Source organism: Podarcis raffonei, chromosome 8, assembly GCF_027172205.1.
Source record: "Podarcis raffonei isolate rPodRaf1 chromosome 8, rPodRaf1.pri, whole genome shotgun sequence".
NCBI lineage: Eukaryota > Metazoa > Chordata > Lepidosauria > Squamata > Lacertidae > Podarcis > Podarcis raffonei.
Window position 1 is genome coordinate 6033335 of NC_070609.1, and position 19116 is coordinate 6052450.

At 46.1% G+C, this 19116-nt stretch overlaps 1 protein-coding gene across 5 annotated transcripts in view; it reads right to left on the reverse strand.

Moving 5' to 3' along the window:
- CATSPERG (cation channel sperm associated auxiliary subunit gamma) overlaps positions 1-19116 on the reverse strand; it is a 50364-nt gene that overhangs the window by 10339 nt on the left and 20909 nt on the right. For all 5 annotated transcript variants that reach the window (XM_053397750.1, XM_053397751.1, XM_053397752.1 and 2 more), the window contains 14 exons: positions 18745-18856; positions 17649-17813; positions 16120-16238; positions 14174-14387; positions 11750-11812; positions 11028-11211; positions 8875-9002; positions 8009-8089; positions 7688-7744; positions 6253-6409; positions 6059-6122; positions 4398-4496; positions 3172-3270; positions 1879-1971 (listed from right to left, as the gene is read on the reverse strand). In XM_053397750.1, coding sequence (XP_053253725.1) covers positions 1879-1971; positions 3172-3270; positions 4398-4496; positions 6059-6122; positions 6253-6409; positions 7688-7744; positions 8009-8089; positions 8875-9002; positions 11028-11211; positions 11750-11812; positions 14174-14387; positions 16120-16238; positions 17649-17813; positions 18745-18856 — 1635 coding nt within the window. The remainder of the gene's footprint in view (positions 1-1878; positions 1972-3171; positions 3271-4397; positions 4497-6058; positions 6123-6252; positions 6410-7687; positions 7745-8008; positions 8090-8874; positions 9003-11027; positions 11212-11749; positions 11813-14173; positions 14388-16119; positions 16239-17648; positions 17814-18744; positions 18857-19116) is intronic.

Sequence of the window (19116 nt, forward strand, 5' to 3'; positions counted from 1 at the left end):
ACAAATAGCCAGCACGTGTAGACACAAAGTCAGAAAAGCTAAAGCACTCAGGCTTGCTAGAGAGGTTAAAAGCAACAAAAAAAGCTTTTATGGGTATGTTCATAGCAAAAGGAAGAACAAAGAAACAGTGGGGTCACTCAGAGGAGAAGATGGTGAAATGCAAACAGGGGACACAGAAAGGGCTGAACTCCTCAATGCCTTCTTTGCCTCAGTCTTCTCCGATAAAGAAAACAATGCCCGACCTGAAGAATTTGGAGCAAATGATTCAGCAGAGGAAACACAGCCCAGAATAACTAAGGAGATAGTACAAGAATACTTGGCTAGTCTAGATGTATTCAAGTCTCCAGGGCCAGATGAACTGCATCCAAGAGTATTAAAAGAACTGGCAGATGTGATCTCAGAACCACTGGCAGTCATCTTTGAGAATTCCTGGAGAACAGGCGAAGTCCCGGCAGACTGGAGGAGGGCAAATGTTGTCCCTATTTTCAAAAAGGGGAAAAGAGAGGACCCAAATAATTACCACCCAGTCAGTCTGACTTCAATACCAGGGAAGATTCTGGAGCAGATCATTAAGCACAGTCTGTGAGCACCTAGAAAGGAATGGATCACCAATAGTCAGCATGGATTTCTGAAAAATAAGTCAATTCAGACTAACCTGATCTCGTTTTTTGACAGAATTACAAGCCTGTTAGATGAAGGGAACGCAGTGGATGTAGCCTACCTTGATTTCAGCAAGGCATTTGACAAGGTGCCCCATGATATTCTTGTAAAGAAGCTGGTAAAATGCGGTCTTGACTATGCTACCACTCAGTGGATTTGTAACTGGCTGACTGACCGAACCCAAAGGGTGCTCATCAATGGTTCCTCTTCATCCTGGAGAAGAGTGACTAGTGGGGTGCCACAGGGTTCTGTCTTGGGCCCGGTCTTATTCAACATCTTTATCAACGACTTGGATGATGGACTCAAGGGCATCCTGATCAAATTTGCAGATGACACCAAACTGGGAGGGGTGACTAACACCCCAGAGGACAGGATCACACTTCAAAACGACCTTGACAGATTAGAGAACTGGGCCAAAACAAACAAGATGAATTTTAACAGGGAGAAATGTAAACTATTGCACTTGGGCAAAAAAAATGAGAGGCACAAATACAAGATGGGTGACACCTGGCTTGAGAGCAGTCACCATCAGAGCACTCCTGACATATGGTTGTCAAGCCTCTGCTTAAAGACCTCCAAAGAAGGAGAGTCCACCACACTCCTTGGCAGCAAATTCCACTGTCGAACAGCTCTTACTGTCAGGAAGTTCTTCCTAAGGTTTAGGTGGAATCTTCTTTCCTGCAGTTTGGATCCATTGCTCTGTGTCCGCTTCTCTGGAGCAGCAGAAAACAACCTTTCTCCCTCCTCTATGTGACATCCTTTTATATATTTGAACATGGCTATCATATCACCCCTTAACCTCCTCTTCTCCAGGCTAAACATGCCCAGCTCCCTTAGCCGTTCCTCATAAGGCATCGTTTCCAGGCCTTTGACCATTTTGGTTGCCCTCCTCTGGACACGTTCCAGTTTGTCAGTGTCCTTCTTGAACTGTGGTGCCCAGAACTGGACACAGTACTCCAGGTGAGGTCTGACCAGAGGCAGAATACAGTGGCACTATTACTTCCCTTGATCTAGATGCTATACTCCTATTGATGCAGCCCAGAATTGCATTGGCTTTCTTAGCTGCCGCGTCACACTGTTGGCTCATGTCAAGTTTGTGGTCAACCAAGACTCCTAGATCCTTTTCACATGTACTGCTCTCATATAATTCAGTTCAATTGTAAATTAATTTAATTCTTTTAAAAATGAACCAAACACATTTTAAAAACTCAAACCTACCTGTTTGATACTTCCACCACAAAGAAATAATCAGGAGCAGCCATTCCCTGGGGGACAATATCATAGCATGGAGAATTCGTCTGGCAAACCCACCTGTGGGAGGAAAGGGATTTTGCCTTATGATGTCTTACATGGTAGGCTGTTTCAATTCATGTCCCTAGCTGGGGACAATAAAGCGGTTTAGTCATGCTGGACACATGACCCGGAAAGCTGTCCGTGGACAAATGCCGGCTCCCTCGGCCTGAAAGTGGAGATGAGCGCCACAACCCCATAGTCACCTTTGACTGGACTTAACTGTCCAGAGGTCCTTTGCCTTTACTTTTTTACAGATGGCAGGTGACTCAAAGAAGAAAGAAACAGAAGGGAAATAAAGCACATGTCCTCAAAAAGGATACTAGTAGAGCCATAACATTTTTAGAGGAGGATAACCAAAATGATTTAGGGGTTGGAACAATTTCCCTGTGAGGAAAGTTTACAACTTTTAAGCCTTTTTAAATTGGGAAAAGGGCAAGTAAGAGGCAGGGACATGATAAGAGGGACATGAAGTTGGGCATGGCTTGGAGAAAGTGGACAGAGAGGAGTTTTTCTCCCTCATAACACTAGAACTTGTGACAGGTAGGTATCCGTGTTGGTCTGCCATAGTCGAAACAAAATAATAATAAAAATCCTTCCAGTAGCACCTTAGAGAACAACTAAGTTTGTTATTGGGATGTGCTTTCGTGTGTATCTGAAGAAGTGTGCATGCACACGAAAGCTCATACCAATAACAAATCTGGTTCTTCTCTAAGGTGCTACTGGAAGGAAATTTTTTATTTTGTTTCGACTAGAACCTGTGGACATCCAAGGAAACTGAATGTTAGAAGATTCAGGACAGGCAGAAGAAAGGCCTTCTTCACACAGCACAGGGTTAAACTTGTTCCCACCCGATGTAGTGATGTCCACTGACTTAGATGGTTTTAAAAGGGAATTGGGCAAATTCAGTGGCTACTAGCCACAGTAGCTATGTTATATGTCCGCCGTTGGAGACAAATGTGTCTCTGAATGCCAGTTGCTGGAAAGCACAAGTGGGAAAATGGCCGCAACCCTAACACTTCTTGAATGCTTCCAAGAGCACTTGGTTGGCCCCATGACAATCTGAAGCTGGACTAGACAGGTCTTTGACCTGATTCAATATGGCTCTTCTTATGTTTTATTGCTGACCAAATAAAACATTTCATTTGGGAAGAAGAATTTGGGAGGTTTTAGATCAGAAACTGACACCCACACCCAAAGACGCAGCAAATGTTTCCTTACAAAATCCCAGACTCAGCTTGAGAGAGGATATGGAAACCTTCAGAATCAACTTTATCTTCGTGCGTTTCAGCCCTAAGCCAGATCAGACTTGATGTTTCACTGGAAAGAGAATATGAAATCAACCATGAATTAAGACAGCTAAGCTTTGCAAGGAAGCCTAAAGTGGTTACCAGGCCACTCACATCCTTAATAGCCCGTTGTTACCCACCCACCCTTGCCAGCTTTTACATTCCTATGTTCATCAGCTATGGCTCATTATCAGCTTCAAAATAGAAGGGGGGGAATCAAATCTCTTACAACTCACCAGTGCTTTTTTTCTGGAGGAACGCTGGGGTATGCATACCCCTACACGTTTTGTGAATCTTTGTACTTTTGTCTATTTGCTGTATTTATTTTTCCCAATTTGAACAATAAAATGGTGATTTTCTTGAGTCAAAATGAGAGTACCCCTAAACATTTTTTAAAGGAAAAAAAGCACTGCAGCTCACAGCTATTTCTCTGCTCTATCCCCCAGAGTGGAGGCAATTCTCATCACAGACCGGACAAGTGGCTGTTTGTAAGCCACAACCCAAGGGGCCACAGATCAGTAGGCAGAGCACATGCCTCATATTCAAAAGGGTCCAGGTCTGAGCACTGATATCTCCAGTTAAATGGTTACAGGGGAAAAGGACCAGGAAAGATTCCCCCTTTCTTAGACACTGTGGAGACACTGCCAGTCAGAGTGCACTGGCAATAGTGGGCTCTATAGAGCATGGGGAACCTGTGGCCTTCCAGATGTTGTCAGAATTCAGCAAGTCCCCAGTCCCTGGACTGAATAATCCAATGGTCTGTTGCAGTATGAGACAGTTTCCTCTGTCCACGATTCTGAGAAGGCAGCCATTGGCTGCTTCTGCAGTAGGGCCATTTAGAACTGCTGAGGTATTGCTTCACCTTAATCATCTGGAAGGAGTGAACTGGCTGGAGGATCAGCCTCCTCTGTGCATAGGCAGTTGGAGGACCACAGGAGCCTGTGATTATTTAATTGCGCTCTCTCACTCTCATATGGCAAACCAGCACTTTTCTTACGTGGGCATGTTCACATGCCCAGGTGCGCACATTTGGAAAGACTGGTCCCAAATGGGGGTCTTTTAAACTGACTAAAAATGTTGCATTTGAATAAGACATAGATACTAAACAGCTAAGGTCACAATGCTAGGCACTGTGGGAGTCTGGAAAAATGCGGTCACCTGCCATTCATTGTGTTGTAGTTAAAGGTTTCTTCCTCACTGAAGTATCTGATGTTTTCTATCGAAAATGGTCCCCCACCAATTACTCTGAAGATGTAGCTGCCAGCAGAATAAGCAAGATGGAGGTGAGTTTGCACAAGCTTTAACAGTTAAAAAACCCCACACCCATTCACAAACAGCTGGGACAAAACTGCCATTTCTCCTATCACAGCACGGTTACTGGAAGAAGAAGAAGAAGAAAAAGAGGAGGAGGAGGAGTTGGAGTTTCGATTTGATATCCCCCTTTATCACTACCCTAAGGAGTGGGTACTGTGGGTGGCACTGTGGGTTAAACCACAGAGCCTAGGGCTTGCCGATCAGAAGGTCGGCGGTTCGAATCCCCACGACAGGGTGAGCTCCCATTGCTCGGTCCCTGCTCCTGCCAACCTAGCAGTTCGAAAGCATGTCAAAGTGCAAGTAGATAAATAGGCACCTCTCCGGCGGGAAGGTAAATGGCGTTTCCGAGCGCTGCTCTGGTTCGCCAGAAGCGGCTTAGTCCTGCTGGCCACATGACCTGGAAGCTGTACACCGGCTCCCTCGGCCAATAAAGCGAGATGAGCGCCGCAACCCCAGAGTCGGTCACGACTGGACCTAATGGTCAGGGGTCCCTTTACCTTGACCTTTAAGGAGTCTCTAAGCGGCTGACATTCTCCTTTCCCTTTCTCCCCCACAACAAACAAGCCGGGAACCCACTCCCAGAGGATACCAGTCACTGAGAGGTCAGGGGAATCAACAAGAGCATTTCCTTCTGTATCTCGCCTGATAAAGGTTGCCAACCAGGGCAGTTTTAGAGCCATTCCTAGGCCTGAAACCAAATTAAAATGGGTCGAAATAACCCATTTCCTCTGGGCATGCTGGTACGTGGGCCACCACAATCCTCCCAGGCACCTTTCCCTTTTAAAAAATTAGGATATCCTATTCATGGATCTCCTGTGTGTCCCATCGAGTGAAGACTTGCCTCTGGCCACCAAGCTAAGCTCATGGCAGAGGTTTCCTGGCCGTGTCCTTAGCCGGGATGCGAGATCAGTTGGGGTCTACTGTTAGTACAAATGTATACCTGCCAGACAATTTTCTTGCCTTCAAGGGTGTCACATAGCAGCTAGGGACTCTTGAGGAATTTGCTCTTGGTGCATTTTGATACATACTGACCCAATCAACACCACTCAAACCAAGGTGCAGATCAGAAGTTATCCTTCAGATACCACACCTCTCCAGAGTTCACGATGCAGTTCTCAGTTCAAAAAGAAAATGCATCAAATTGCATATTTTGAGAGAAAATGTATTAAAAACATGTATCTAGATGCAGATTTGCAAATTAATGTGGACATGGGGTGGAATGGGCTTTCGAACACATACAAAAATGGAAGGGACCGGAAACAGTCTTCTCTGTCCTTCCCTAGCGACAACAGGGCTTCCTCTGATTGGCCTTCAGCTTTACCTGGAAGTCCCCAGCGAAAACCTCTTGGGTCATACCGGCCCCAAGGCCTGGGCACCCTGGCATTGGCCTAGGTGCCTCCATCTTACCCTCCCCCTGGCCTCTGAACAATATGTTCAGTGGAGGTTCACTTATTTCAGTTCAGCAAAGCAACAAAATGCCATCAAAAGCACAGCTCAGCCCTTACCTTCCATTGAAACGTCCTGAGTCTCCTGTCACCATATCTTGGATCAAAAAAGAAGGGTAAAACACTGCAAATGAATCAAACAGGTATGGTATCACATGTGTCTTCTGCCTGGCACCCATCATTCCTTAATTAACTTCATCTATAAGCCTCACAGATCTGACCTACCCAGACACCCCACTTCACCCCAGCCTTACCATCATTGAAGGAGAAGCAAGGCATCTCGGGGTCTTTCTTGATACAATCGAAGTAGCGCTTGTTCTTGACGGTAGTCTCATTCTTAGTGGAAGTAATGTCAAAAGCTAGCCTCTTGCCTGGGGGACATCCAATGTAGACAGTCGACACATAACTGCCCTGCGGGGGCAAGTAAATTGGAAAAGAAAAGTGGCCTTTTTTTTCTTTCTTTTTTAGAACACTGGATTGCAAACTCCCTCTCTTAAAAGGACCCCTTTTCACCTCTGTTTCTGCTGCGGAATCCCTGCATGTTGCAGAGGATAATTTGGATAGGTATCTCCTTGGAGGAACCCTCAGTCAATGCCTAAGGTACCTTCACTTGACCTTCATGAAGGGTTCCCTAGAATACACCCGATAGGACTCACCGCGTTTTTGTACCTCTGCCTTGGAACAGAAGTCTGGCCTGCAGGATTTTTTTTCTGGCAAGGCAAGGCAAGGATTGCGCCTCCTGACAGGTGTCGCACGGAAGGCAACAGGCAGACTTTGTTGTGCCCCTGCGGTGGCCACTCCTCGCAGAGGTTGCCCGCTGGTCACAGTGTTTGCCCTCTCAGCTTGGTGAGCCCCTGGTGGGAGCGGCATCTGATGATCCCTGGCTGGCTTGGTGGTGTCTCAGCAGCACCAGAGCCGCAGCTACAGCAGGCCTACGAGGAGGGTGGTGGAGACCAGGCTGAGGTGCCAAGTGCAGCCTTTTACCGGCTGCCTGTCCTTGGCTGCACAGCACAAGAGCAGGTGCCAGCGAGTCCCAGGTGAGCGGGCAGCTTTCCTTCTATGCTCCTGCTGCAGGGCACATGCCTCAGCCAAGGGAGGCCCTGGGGAAGGAGTGGTGCAGGCCAGAAAAGTCCAGATTCCAGCCGGTGGGAGTTCTGTCCAGGGGTGACCACCCCTTAGGCGGACATGAGGAGAAAGAGGCACCACCGCTCGGGTGCGGCTTACCTCCCCGTGGCTCCAGAAGATGGCAGCCATGTGGCCTTGTCATGGGGGCGCCGGGTTGTGCCCCCTCAGAATTCTGCACCTGGGACTACGGACCCCCTCGTCCCCCTCACATTATGCCACAGTCTGGAGAAGAAAAACATGGCTTGCTTAATTTGCCACTCAACAAAGGCACAAAAGCAAGGCCAGTCAAGGTGACCGCCATGCTTCTGAACAATTCCCACAGCTGTAGGCTCCAGAGGAAGATTATTCATGGCAAACAAGCTGCCTTTCCAGAATTACCGAGCTTCTCCCAGACAAGCTTTCAAAAATTTTCAGCATTGGTACAGGAAGCTGGTACTATGGTGGGGAGGGATTCAGACTGGAAATCCTGAGTATCAGGTGCCAACTGCCTCCTCCGGGGCTGCTACCAGGAGGAGAGAATTGAGAGAAATTATCTTCCCTTCAAGCAATCCAAGCCACCCTTACCCTTATCCGTGGTCCGTTGGATGTGTACTCGTAGCAGTTCATTCCCGAGTGTGCAACCTGGGGAAAGTAAATACAAGCCAAGCAAATGTCAGGGGAAAGGCAAATTCTGGCCACTTGTATACCAGAGGAGTACAACTCAACAGACCAGAAACAAGAAGATCAGAAACAGATCAGAAACGAACAGCAGTGTGGCAAGAGACTGATTTCATGTGCCACCTTTGGTACACTGAAGAGGCTCCGGGTGGCCTATCCTAGCCCAAGAGCAACAATTTTGTGATAGAAGACAAGACCCTGGAACTTCAGCAAAGACTGCCTTCTTACCTTTAAGCCAAAAGAACTCTTCAGAAGGTTCTTCCCACTCAGCTGCTGATACGGGTAAACACCTTTGTCATGAATTACTATCTGTTGTTGTGAGGACAAAGAGATGCAGTGGTGCAAAAGAAACAGGAGTTTAAAATGGAATCAGTTTTAATAAGAAACCAGCTCTCTAATGGCATTTCCCCCTTGTGAGCCACTCAATGGTGCAGAATGGATGGCCAAGAATACTCATAATAACAAATCTTGCCACCCTCTAAGCGCATGTCAGGAATCTTTGTTTGCTTCCCAGTGATGCACCCTTAAATAACACGGTGCTTCTTCTCAGCAGTACTGACATTTCTGGCTGTTGTTTATATTGGTTCTAATGATATATAATCCTGTGATTTAACATATATTTTGTATTCCATCCTGGAACCTTAAGGTGAAGAGAGGCTATAAATCATATAATGTGGTTATGGAAGAAACAAGACCTTCTGGGATGCAATGCTATAAGCTCCTTCATCGTAGACTCAGGATGTGTGTGTGTGTAAATAAGCTATATATGACATAAAGACGTCACATTCCGAGGAAACTGAACCTTGGGTAAGCGCCTGGAATCACACAAAGCTCAGAGACTGGGGTGGCACGCAAGAAAGTAAATATTTGTAGGCCTTCTTTACACTTGCAAAAAGGCACTCTGTATATGCTCAGAGATGCCAGAAATCTTGCACAAACAAAAGTTTGCAAGCATAGTTTCAAATATGTCTCAAAATAAGAATGGGGTTCAGGTTTCTCACATTTCAACATGCTGATCGAAGCAAGCCTGCATTCCTGACTTTTCAAGGAGGATTTTGCCTCATTTCATCATCTAGGATTTGAGAGGCCCTTACCACATATCGTACTGAACCTCTGCTGATGAGCTCTTGCCTATATAGATGTGTATGAATATATTCAGGATGGGCTAAGATGAGAGTGAGCCATATGTTTTGGAGAGAATTTTCATCTGCTGACTCCCCCACTGCAAGCAAAATGAAAAAGCTATCAGGCAATGCAAAAGAATAGGGCATATACATGTGGAACAGAATGTTGGTGCTTGCCATGAATATTCTTCTCGCTGGGCATGCAGCAACCATGTGAGATATGACCCCCTCTTACTTCTTGGCAGTAGCACCCCAGCTATGGAAAACTCTCTGCTTTGAGCTCTGACTGATGCCGAAGTTGGTTATCTTTCGGCACCAGCAGAAGACTCATTTTCCACCAGGCTTTTTGAGCAGGCTGCTTTGAGTCTGAGGGCTATTGTCTGTCTACTGGGTCACATGGCTATTCGATCTGATATATTGTATTTAGTAGGCAGAGGATGACTGTATTCTATTTATTCTATTCTAGTAAAGGTAAAGGGTCCCCGACCGTTAGGTCCAGTTGTGACCGACTCTGGGGTTGCGGCGCTCATCTCGCTTTACTGACCGAGGGAGCCGGCGTACAGCTTCCGGGTCATGTGGCCAGCATCACTAAGCCGCTTCTGGCAAACCAGAGCAGAGAACGGAAACAGTGTTTACCTTCCCGCCGGAGCGGTACCTATTTATCTACTTGCACTTTGGCGTGCTTTCGAACTGCTAGGTTGGCAGGAGCAGGGACCGAACAACGGGAGCTCACCCTGTCGTGGGGATTCAAACCACCGACCTTCTGATCAGCAAGCCCTAGGCTCTGTGGTTTAACCCACGGCACCACCCGCGTCCCTTCTATTCTAGTATATTCCATTTTGTTCTTATTGTTTTTTGAATTGTTGTGGCCCACCATAAGATCCCTTGAAGAGGGATGGAACATAAATCTTGTAAATAAGTAACATTGCTGAGAAGAAAACCTGTGATCACGGTTTTCCTGGAGACCTCTCCCGTCTGGGGTGGGGTGCCAGGAGCAGGTCAGTAATAACTCACATGGTGTCAGTGAACTTTTTATTCAGAGAAACAAAGAGCTCCAGAGACCAGGCCTAGTGAGCACAGCAACTCTTCCCGTTAGATCTTGCCCCAATGAGGCAGTTACAAGGACTGAAGGTCCCTGTCTTCCAACAGTGGCCTACACTGCTTCCTGCCCCAGGTCCTTCCCAAGCAATCTGAGCCTTCTCCGCCTTGTTTGTCTCTGCTCCACCCTCTTCAGGTACTGGGAGACATGGGAGGAGGAGAGCTGGTCACAGCAAGAGGGGAGACACCCTGGCTTCTTCACCAGCCTGACCCATCTCTGCTTCTCGCACCTCCCTCCTCTCTAGCCTCCGCTTCTGCCTCTACTTCTGGACTACTCTCTGCCACCACCTCTTCCTGCTCACTAAACCTTGTTACCTCTTCAGCTTCCTCCTCCCAGTCTGCTCCCTCTGACCACTCATCATAGTATATTGTATTTTAAAATGGGGTTTCAGAGTTTTTAGGGGGTTTTGAATGTTTTATGTAGTTTTTCAATTTCATTGTTCTGTATGGGACAATGACAATAAAGATACTGTATATCGTATATCGTATATATATCGTATATCGTATAGCCTTGCCCCACCACCACTCCGCGGGCTCTGAGCCTTCTTCCCTTGGGGATTCCCCACCTGGTTCCTCCCCCCCCCGCCCATTCCTCTGTGTCCAGCCAATCCATGACATCCCCTCTGCCAGCCCCTCAGTTCTGTTCCATGTCTGTGCTACTGTAGAACCAGAAATCAGAAGAAAAGCAAAACATCCACATATACAGGGTGAGTCTTTTAAAAGAGGCCCCATGGAACATGTGTACTCTGTATCCACAGGACCTCTTTTAAACGACTCACTGTGTGTGTGTGTGTGTGTGTGTGTGTGTGTGTATAACACCTTATGGGGGGGGTGTTGACATCATGGCTTCACTGAGTGTGGCCTTAGATATCACCACATGCCCAAGAAACAATAAGTTCACAGTAGATATCAACATTACATTCTCAGTTGGGTGTGGGAGATGCCCTGTAACTGCTGTGTTTTATGTGACAGATCCACCCCTCCCTTCCTCCATCACAGCAGTTCCTGAGCTCAACACCCCTTACTGCTCTGTTTCGTTGTTCTCATGCTCAGGTACAGAGAGAAGCTGTATTCGGTGTTCTTGTCCAGGTAGAGCTTGGAAGGCAGTAAGTTTTCAGGCATCTGATCGTACATCTTGATGTAGTTGGCCATGTCGACATAGATGCCTGCCGAGGTGTTCCAGTTGCTTGCCACATAGGTGTAGTATTCCTGGGAAGCAAGAAAATGATCATCTTCCACTCCCCGCCCCCACCCTTTGTCTCTTCCTTCCAAGTGCTCCATAAACTGTACCTTAGTCATGGTTGCAACAGCCCTGGAAAGTAGGCCAGTATTGCTATCCATTGACAGTGTGGTTGGTAAGTATTGGCTTGCCTAAGGTAAGGCATACAGTGAAGATAGGGGCAAAGCCCAGGTGCAAACTTGGGTGTTGCAGCAGTTAAAGGTGAAGCATGTTGGTTAGGAAAAGGAAACACTCATACATCAAAATTATGACTGTTTCATTACTAAATGATTCATATTGCGTGTGTGTGTATCACACATCAACTGACTGTCAAATCCCTTAGAAGCAGTCAAAAAAAATGGTGTCTTCGGGAAACACAACAGTATTCCTCTCTCTCCTTGAATATCAAAATCACTTTATTTTGGTTTTTTTACTTAAAAAAGAAAGTTTAAGACCAGGTTAATGTTAATCATGGAGTGGTAAGGGAAGTTGTTTCTAAGGAATGCTTTTCAAAATTTTTGTTCTTACCGCATCCTCTTTCTTGTTCTTCCACCACCTCCATGTGGGGTCATGGACTGGGTCAGCATAAGCCTAGGGAGAAAAAAAGAATTGGTAAGGGTGAGTTTGAAGACAGACAGGCGCACAAAAACTATCACTAAATTAGCAGCAAAACCTGTTTAGAAATGCAGAAATAATATACAATTTTATTTAGTGTGGGACAGCATTGAAACCTCCCTGCTGTGGTCCACCCAAGCAGAGGTCATGGCAACCGATCTGGGTGGATGAAGTGGCATGTGGTGGCAGCTCCTAAGAGGAAGGGGTTGAAGAAAGACAGACGGTGGCATGAGATATAGTAAGCTGGCATGTTAGAATCCTGGAAGCCAAGACCCAAGTTTGGTGGGAGAAGCCCAGCAGAGATTTAACATCACAAAAACATGCCGGAGAGAAGTATAGTCTGTGAAACCTTTAAAATATGCCCTTTTGAGTCCCAAAATGTCCCCTTCTAGAAGCTCTTTCCATCTGTCCCACTTCCCTGGCACAGAGCCAGACCACATGTTTGGCAAGTCATAAAAAGGTTTACTTACAAAATGCAAAGGTCAGATTCATGTGCTTTTCCATACAGCGGTCAGAAAATATGCACAGGCATTTAAAACACTGTGTAGTTACAGAAGGTAAAAGTTTCTAAACTATTGTTAGAGGAATAAAATGCTAGAGAGAATGCAGGCTGGGGAAACCCAGCTGGATGGGCGGGGTATAAATAAACTAGTATTACTACTAATACTTTGGCCACCTCATGAGAAGAGAAGACTCCCTGGAAAAGATGCTGATGTTGGGAAAGATGGAGGGCACAAGGAGAAGGGGACGACAGAGGACGAGATGGTTGGACAGTGTTCTCGAAGCTACCAGCATGAGTTTGACCAAACTGTGGGAGGCAGTGGAAGACAGGAGTGCCTGGCATGCTCTGGTCCAGGGGGTCACGAAGAGTCGGACATGACTAAACGACTGAACAACAACAACTACTACTACGATTATTATTAATTACTATTATGAAACAAAGGATGCTGGTTAAAGTCATGAGGCTGGAGTGACCAGTTCAGAGCTCCTTACATACTGAAGTCCACATGGGGAATGAAAGATACCAAAGGCTTGGTAACCCATTTCTTCTCCAGGCTTAGCCTATGGTTTAACCCCTTCATGCTCTTATTAGATTGAAACACGCTAGAGTTATAGGAGGCTAGAACTTTACATAGGCCTTCCCTCTGACTATTGGAAGTGAGATGCCTGCTGTGCTATTTAAGGAGACAGTGGAGACAGAAGATTCTTATATGCTTATGATGATGAGTGAAGCAACTCTCACTTGGACAAGAAGGATGTAATCAAAAGCGGGGTGGGGGTGGGGAGAGGAAATCCAAAGGTCATTTAGCTGCCTCATCCAACACTGTTGAACTAAAGCAAACAGTAGGGATCTTTGCAGAAAGCATTTTTAAAAGCTTTCAAATGTTTTTCCTTCCATTAGCAAGAAAAGAGAGGGAGCAGTTTAGAGGTGCTCAAATGTGTAGTTAAATTTTTATCCCAAGGAGGGGGAGGGAAAATCAGAGCAGCAGGGGGGCTTCAGATTCCAGCTGCTTCCCTACATGAACTATTAACTCCAGCTGAGCCAGGGCTTCAGAGAGGAAGACAGGGTCAGAAGGGGGGCCTACTACATTGGATCTCCTTCTATGATGTCAGACAGCATTCTCCAAAACATCCTGGGGTCGGGGTAGGCAACCTAAGGCCCATGGGCCACAAGCAGCCCACGGGAGTCGTTTAACCGGCCCACAAGCCTCCCACTTGTCGAGTCCCTGCGTGCTGTGCTAAACCGGCACAGCGTGGCATGAGGACTCGCTTCTGCAGCGCCAGAAATCGCACCTGCGCAGACACCAGAAATTGCAGGCGCGCGTGCTCTCACACACACACAATCCAGCCCACAGAGGGATCTCTGCTGGAGTGAACCGGCCCAGGCGAGGTAAACCGTACCGACCCCTGCTCTTCAGGAATGTTACAATTGAGCTTGAGTGCCCAGAAATAGATGCTGGATCAGGGGTTCCACTAGCTGAGGCCTGTGTTTAAATAGTAAGTCCAAGGGATAGCGACCTTTATTTTGCTTACTTTAATTGGCATAAGCAACATGTGCATTTGTGGCGCAAACAGCAGAATGCTTTGCCATGAAGAATGCAATCACTTGGTTGTTTTAGGCAGCTGGTTTTAAAAAAATAAAGGCTTTTACACAATTTTCTTTTTGCTGGTTTATCGTTGTTAGTTTCAACAGCTGTTTTGGTTTGGGGGGGGGACGTAGCTTTGAGGACTTTGCTGCCAGACAGAAGCTAAAGCCTGTGTCTTGTGGTGGTTCTGAGGCCAGCGACTTTTCAGCCCCTCAAAAGAGAAACACAAATAAACAAAAGGTATCCTCACTCTGTGGTAAGATGAGTGCAACTGGAGCAGCTGATAGACGAGTCCCTGGTACACAATCAGCGACTTCTCATCATGAAAGCCAGTTTTTTCCATGATCTCAGGAGGCATAGCAAAATAATGTTCCATCCGGGTGAATTCCTGTGGCTGAGGTAGGTCCACATAGCGCACAACAGCAAATGGGCAAAGGTGGGCGAATCTGATGTAGTCTAATCCACTAAGAACAAACAGTTGGATGGATTTTATAGCGGTGTGAGTAGAAAGTTCAAATGTTAGGAGAGCTTAAAACACCATCCCTTGCAGCATTAAAGTGGAAAATCTGGGACTAGGATGTGTAGCCTTGTTGCAATTTATTTAAGCTGGATTTTCTCCCTTTCCCTCTTAATTAAAAGTATCACGCAACAAGCTGCAGATTACGAAATAGTGGTTAATTACATAAGGTCTTGCACCTGATTCTAGCAGTTAACAGTGATGAAAACAAGGCAGGCCAATTCTACTTCTAGATTACAAAATACATAAAGGTAAAGGTAAAGGGACCCCTGACCATTAGGTCCACTTGTGACTGACTCTGGGGTTGCAGTGCTCATCTCGCTTTATTGGCCGAGGGAGCCGGCTTAAGCTTCCGGGTCCTGTGGCCAGCATGACTAAGCCGCTTCTGGTGAACAAGAGCAGCGCACAGAAACGCTGTTTACCTTCCCGCTGGAGCGGTACCTATTTATCTACTTGCACTTTGACGTGCTTTTGAACTGCTAGGTTGGCAGGAGCAGGGACTGAGAAACAGGAGCTCACCCTGTCACAGGGATTCGAACCGCCAACTGTCTGATCGGCAAGTCCTAGGCTCTGTGGTTTAACCCACAGCGCCACCCGCATCCCTACAAAATACATATTTTAATTCAAAAAGAAGCAGAGACCAAACAGAGGTCTGCCTCAGAAGCATGGTGGGCTGAGTTCTGAAGCAGGGGAAAGTAGAAAAGATTAAACCCTTTTGCCTTTATCACATCAGAGAACTCAAAGGAAGTGATGTCACACACTGCCTTCTCTTGTCATCAGGAAGAACCCTTCATATCCTTATTCACCAAAACAAGCAAAATTATTCTGACTGCAAATTCCCATACAAAAAGCAGATTCTAAACACAACCCCCAAGCCCTATAGCTTCTGCCTCTGTCCAAAAATTTCAGGGCATAATACTGTGGGAGATGAATTAAGGATGAAATCCGTAAATTTAGATCTAAACCTCCTATCCCATGTTTCTGTGAGAAATAAAAAAAGTGAAGCCTTTTTAGCAGAGCAAGAACGCTTATAATTTTGCAGCTTATTAAAGCCTGTGAGTTAGGCAGTTCTACCTTTCTTGCTCTTTCTTATGTGGTCTGCTGACCTTCCCCTCTTCATCCCCAAAGCAGAGAATGAACTACACATTTTTAGTAACATAAATGAAAAAGGCTTACTTACATTTCAATGCAGGCAGCAAATACAGCAAAGTAGTGTGCAGAAAAATACTTACAAATTACAGTGAAATAAAAGTTGATCGTCTTAGCTAACATGGCTGAAAGCAGAAGTTTTGCCAAGCTTGCTATCACCACCCCTTCCCAGTAAAGTACAGTGCTGCAGCTGACTGGAGGTCAGGTGTGAGATGATACCCCTCGCTGCTAGCTGCTCCTGCAACCAGTTATTTTCCCTGGTTGAGGAAAAGCACTGGAGACCTGAGCAAGGCCTCCAATCTAAGGTGAAGAGCCCCCATTATCCATAGTCTGCTGTTGCAAAAGCTGCAGAGAGAGGATAGAAAAAAAGATTTGAAAGAGGAAATGGACAGCAAATCCCAGGTACCTTGCAAATGAATGAGACAGAAGGCCTGAGACTTTGAAGAGCCTTTGCAAAACTACTTCTGCCCTGCCAGATGTTTGAGAAAAGTTCAAAAGTGATGACACCACACTTTGTGTGTTCCACTCACTTGTGTCTCATCTCTTTGTTAGGGGTTGTTATCAACAGGTCATAGGTAAGGACATGACTCAGAGGGAATTGCCTTCTGACTAATCTTCCATTGTCTGCAGTATCCGCCAAATAAACCAGCTGAAAGAAAAGAAGCCCAGGTTAACAGATTTAGAGGAATCGGGTACACAAAACACATTTTAAATTTATCACCTCTCCTCTAGTGTTTTGTTACATAATGGGATGTACGTCTATAATGTAATGGGATGTACGTGTGTGGAGTGTTAGGGGAAGGGTAGTACCTCTGGTGGTCCTTCTGGGGTAGTTTGTCCACCTTTGGTCCCTAACTGCCCTAGCAGCTCTGCTGCTGCTAGGAAAACCTTGCCATCAACCTGAGCAGCTGGCCAGCTCTGTCTTGCAAATATGATGAGAATCTAAGCAAGACAGCAATGGCAGTAAGAGCAAGAGTGTACATCACAGTGTTACTTTCAATTCCAAATGTTTCAGATCAGTATGTGAGCGGCAGTGGTGATTTGGGTGGAGCTGCTCTCTTGACAACGGCTGTTGATCTGATGTCTCCTACTTATTTGGAGCTGGGGCAATGGCAAGGCTGGGGATTCGTGGGGACAGCATCAGCACTCCCACCAGTGCCCCCTAATTAAATCTCACCAAGGCCTTGCCTCGGCCTCAGCCAGCTATTATTATTTATTCAATAATAAACAGCAGTGACATCCAGGGCTTTTTTTCAGCTGGAAATCAGTTCTGGCACCTGTCCAATGGGTGCCATTGTCAAGCCTCCAAAGCGCAGAGGGAGCGCTCCCTCCGCGCTCCGGAGGCTGCGCGTTGCTTTCGCTGAAGCCTGGAGAGTGAGAGGGGTTGGTGCGCACCGACCCCTCTCGCTCTCCAGGCTTTAGGGATAGCTGCCTGAAGCCTTTGGAGCGCAGCGGGAACTCACACTGCACTCCAAAGGCTTCGGGTCAGTGAAAGGAACCTGAAGCCTTTGGAGCGCAGCGTGAGTTCCCACTGCACTCCAAAAGCTTCAAGTGGCTATCCGTGAAGACTCTGGAGCACAGTGGGACCTCGCGCTGCACTCCAAAGGCTTCAGGTTCCTTTTGCTGAAGCCGGGAGAGCAAGACTCTCCTGGCTTCAGCAGAGAGGGAGAGCTGCGCAGCACCCCTTCAGCAAAGCGGGAGGAGAAATGGAAGGGGCTCCGTTTCTCCTGCTGCTTCGCTGAAGGGGCGCTGAGCAGAGAGGGGGAGAATTTTTTTTTCTTGTTCTCCCCCACTAAAACCAGGTGCGTCCTATGGTCGGGTGCATCCTATAGAGCAAAAAGTACGGTACTTAACCCAAGGTACCACTGTATAAGAGAACAAGGGAGCCATTCACAGAGAGTTCTGGCATTCTTTTTCTAGAAAAATAGCACTGGTGACTCCAGATTCAAGAAAGCGCCTCCACACCACCACACATGCCTTGAGTGGTGACATGGCTCCCTTTTCAAACCAGCTACCTCCCGGATTACACGTCAAGGCAAACACAGCCTAATGCACTCACCTCTTGCAACTGTCCATCAACATAGAAAATGGTGAGTATGGAATGTTTCAGGGTCAAGCTGTAATGTGGTGAGCCTCTCATCACCTGCAAATAATTGTACACATCCCAGGCTTCTGATGGATATACCTTTTTAATCTCTGTGCCAAGTTCTTTGGAAACCCAAATCTAGAAAGAGGAGGGAAAGTAATGCTCAAGCGATGTAGTGCTCTGTGTGTGTGTGTGTGTGTGTGTGTGTGTACACACACAAACACACACAGCTGGGTTGATAATGTAGCAGAATGATTAAGAGACTAGCAATCTCACTTGCATTGACATGTCCTTATTTTCATCGGAAAAATGTTGGAAGATATAGTTATCCGACCCCTGAGCCAAGGAGATAAGTAACAATACAACCTTTACAAGACAACTGAAGGCAGCCCTGTGTACAGTATTTACAGATGGGTGGGGAACACAACACCTGAAAAAAATCCTGTTCGAATCACTGGGGTTTCCTTCTGAATAAATATGAATAGGGCTAGATTATACACTACAAGCTATGAAATCTTTGGTTTATATAATGGCTCTAACATAAATTCCTAAAATGTCCTTTATTACTGCCACTTGCTGTTCTGCTATAATTTCATTAGTTTGGTGTGTCTGTGTGTGTTATTTGTCAGCCACCCTGAGAATTCCACAAGGACAGAAAGGTAGGCTACAAATAGTTTAAATAAACTGTTTTGTACCTGTTGGCCGATGCCTTTTGTCCTGTTTGTATTGTTTTGCATTTCAAAATAAAGGTTATGAAAAAAGAAAGAAAGAAATCATACGTTCCTCAGCAATATTAAGCCTTGTTCCTCTAGAACAGGCATGTCCAACTCACAAGAGACTGCGATCTACTCACGGTATAAAAGAACTGGCAGTGATCTACCATTAGACGATTGACCAGAGCTGTTGAGCTTTTTTTTCTTTCTTTGGAGATCAATCAGGGGGTCCAAAGATCAACCAGGATCCACCAGGGACACCTCGCTATCAACAAGTAGATCACGATCGACCTGTTTGACATGCCTGCTCTAGAACACCCAGCCACTGGATCCATGAGAAAGATAAGCAGACATACCTCCTCTCGGTCAGTCACAAAGGCAATTTCCCCAGTAAACGACTGAACGAAATATTTGATGGGGGAATCATTTGGGAAGCTGGAGAGATATATATAACTCTGCTTGTCATTGCTGTAAAGAAAACAAGAAGAGATCTTTGTTTTAAATCCCCACCTCCTACAATATTTTGATTGGAGCAAAAACAAATGTATGCATTTAAATAGGAGTCACAACATATTATTTTGCCCACCTTGTGAACCTACTTCCATTACTATATCAAGTCAAACACGGGAGCAGCTGTTAGCCTTACAATCCAGTCCACTGGCCTAATTATGACTGGTAGGACACTTCTCAAGTTGTCATCTGGAGTCTTTATTACCCCAACTACTTGC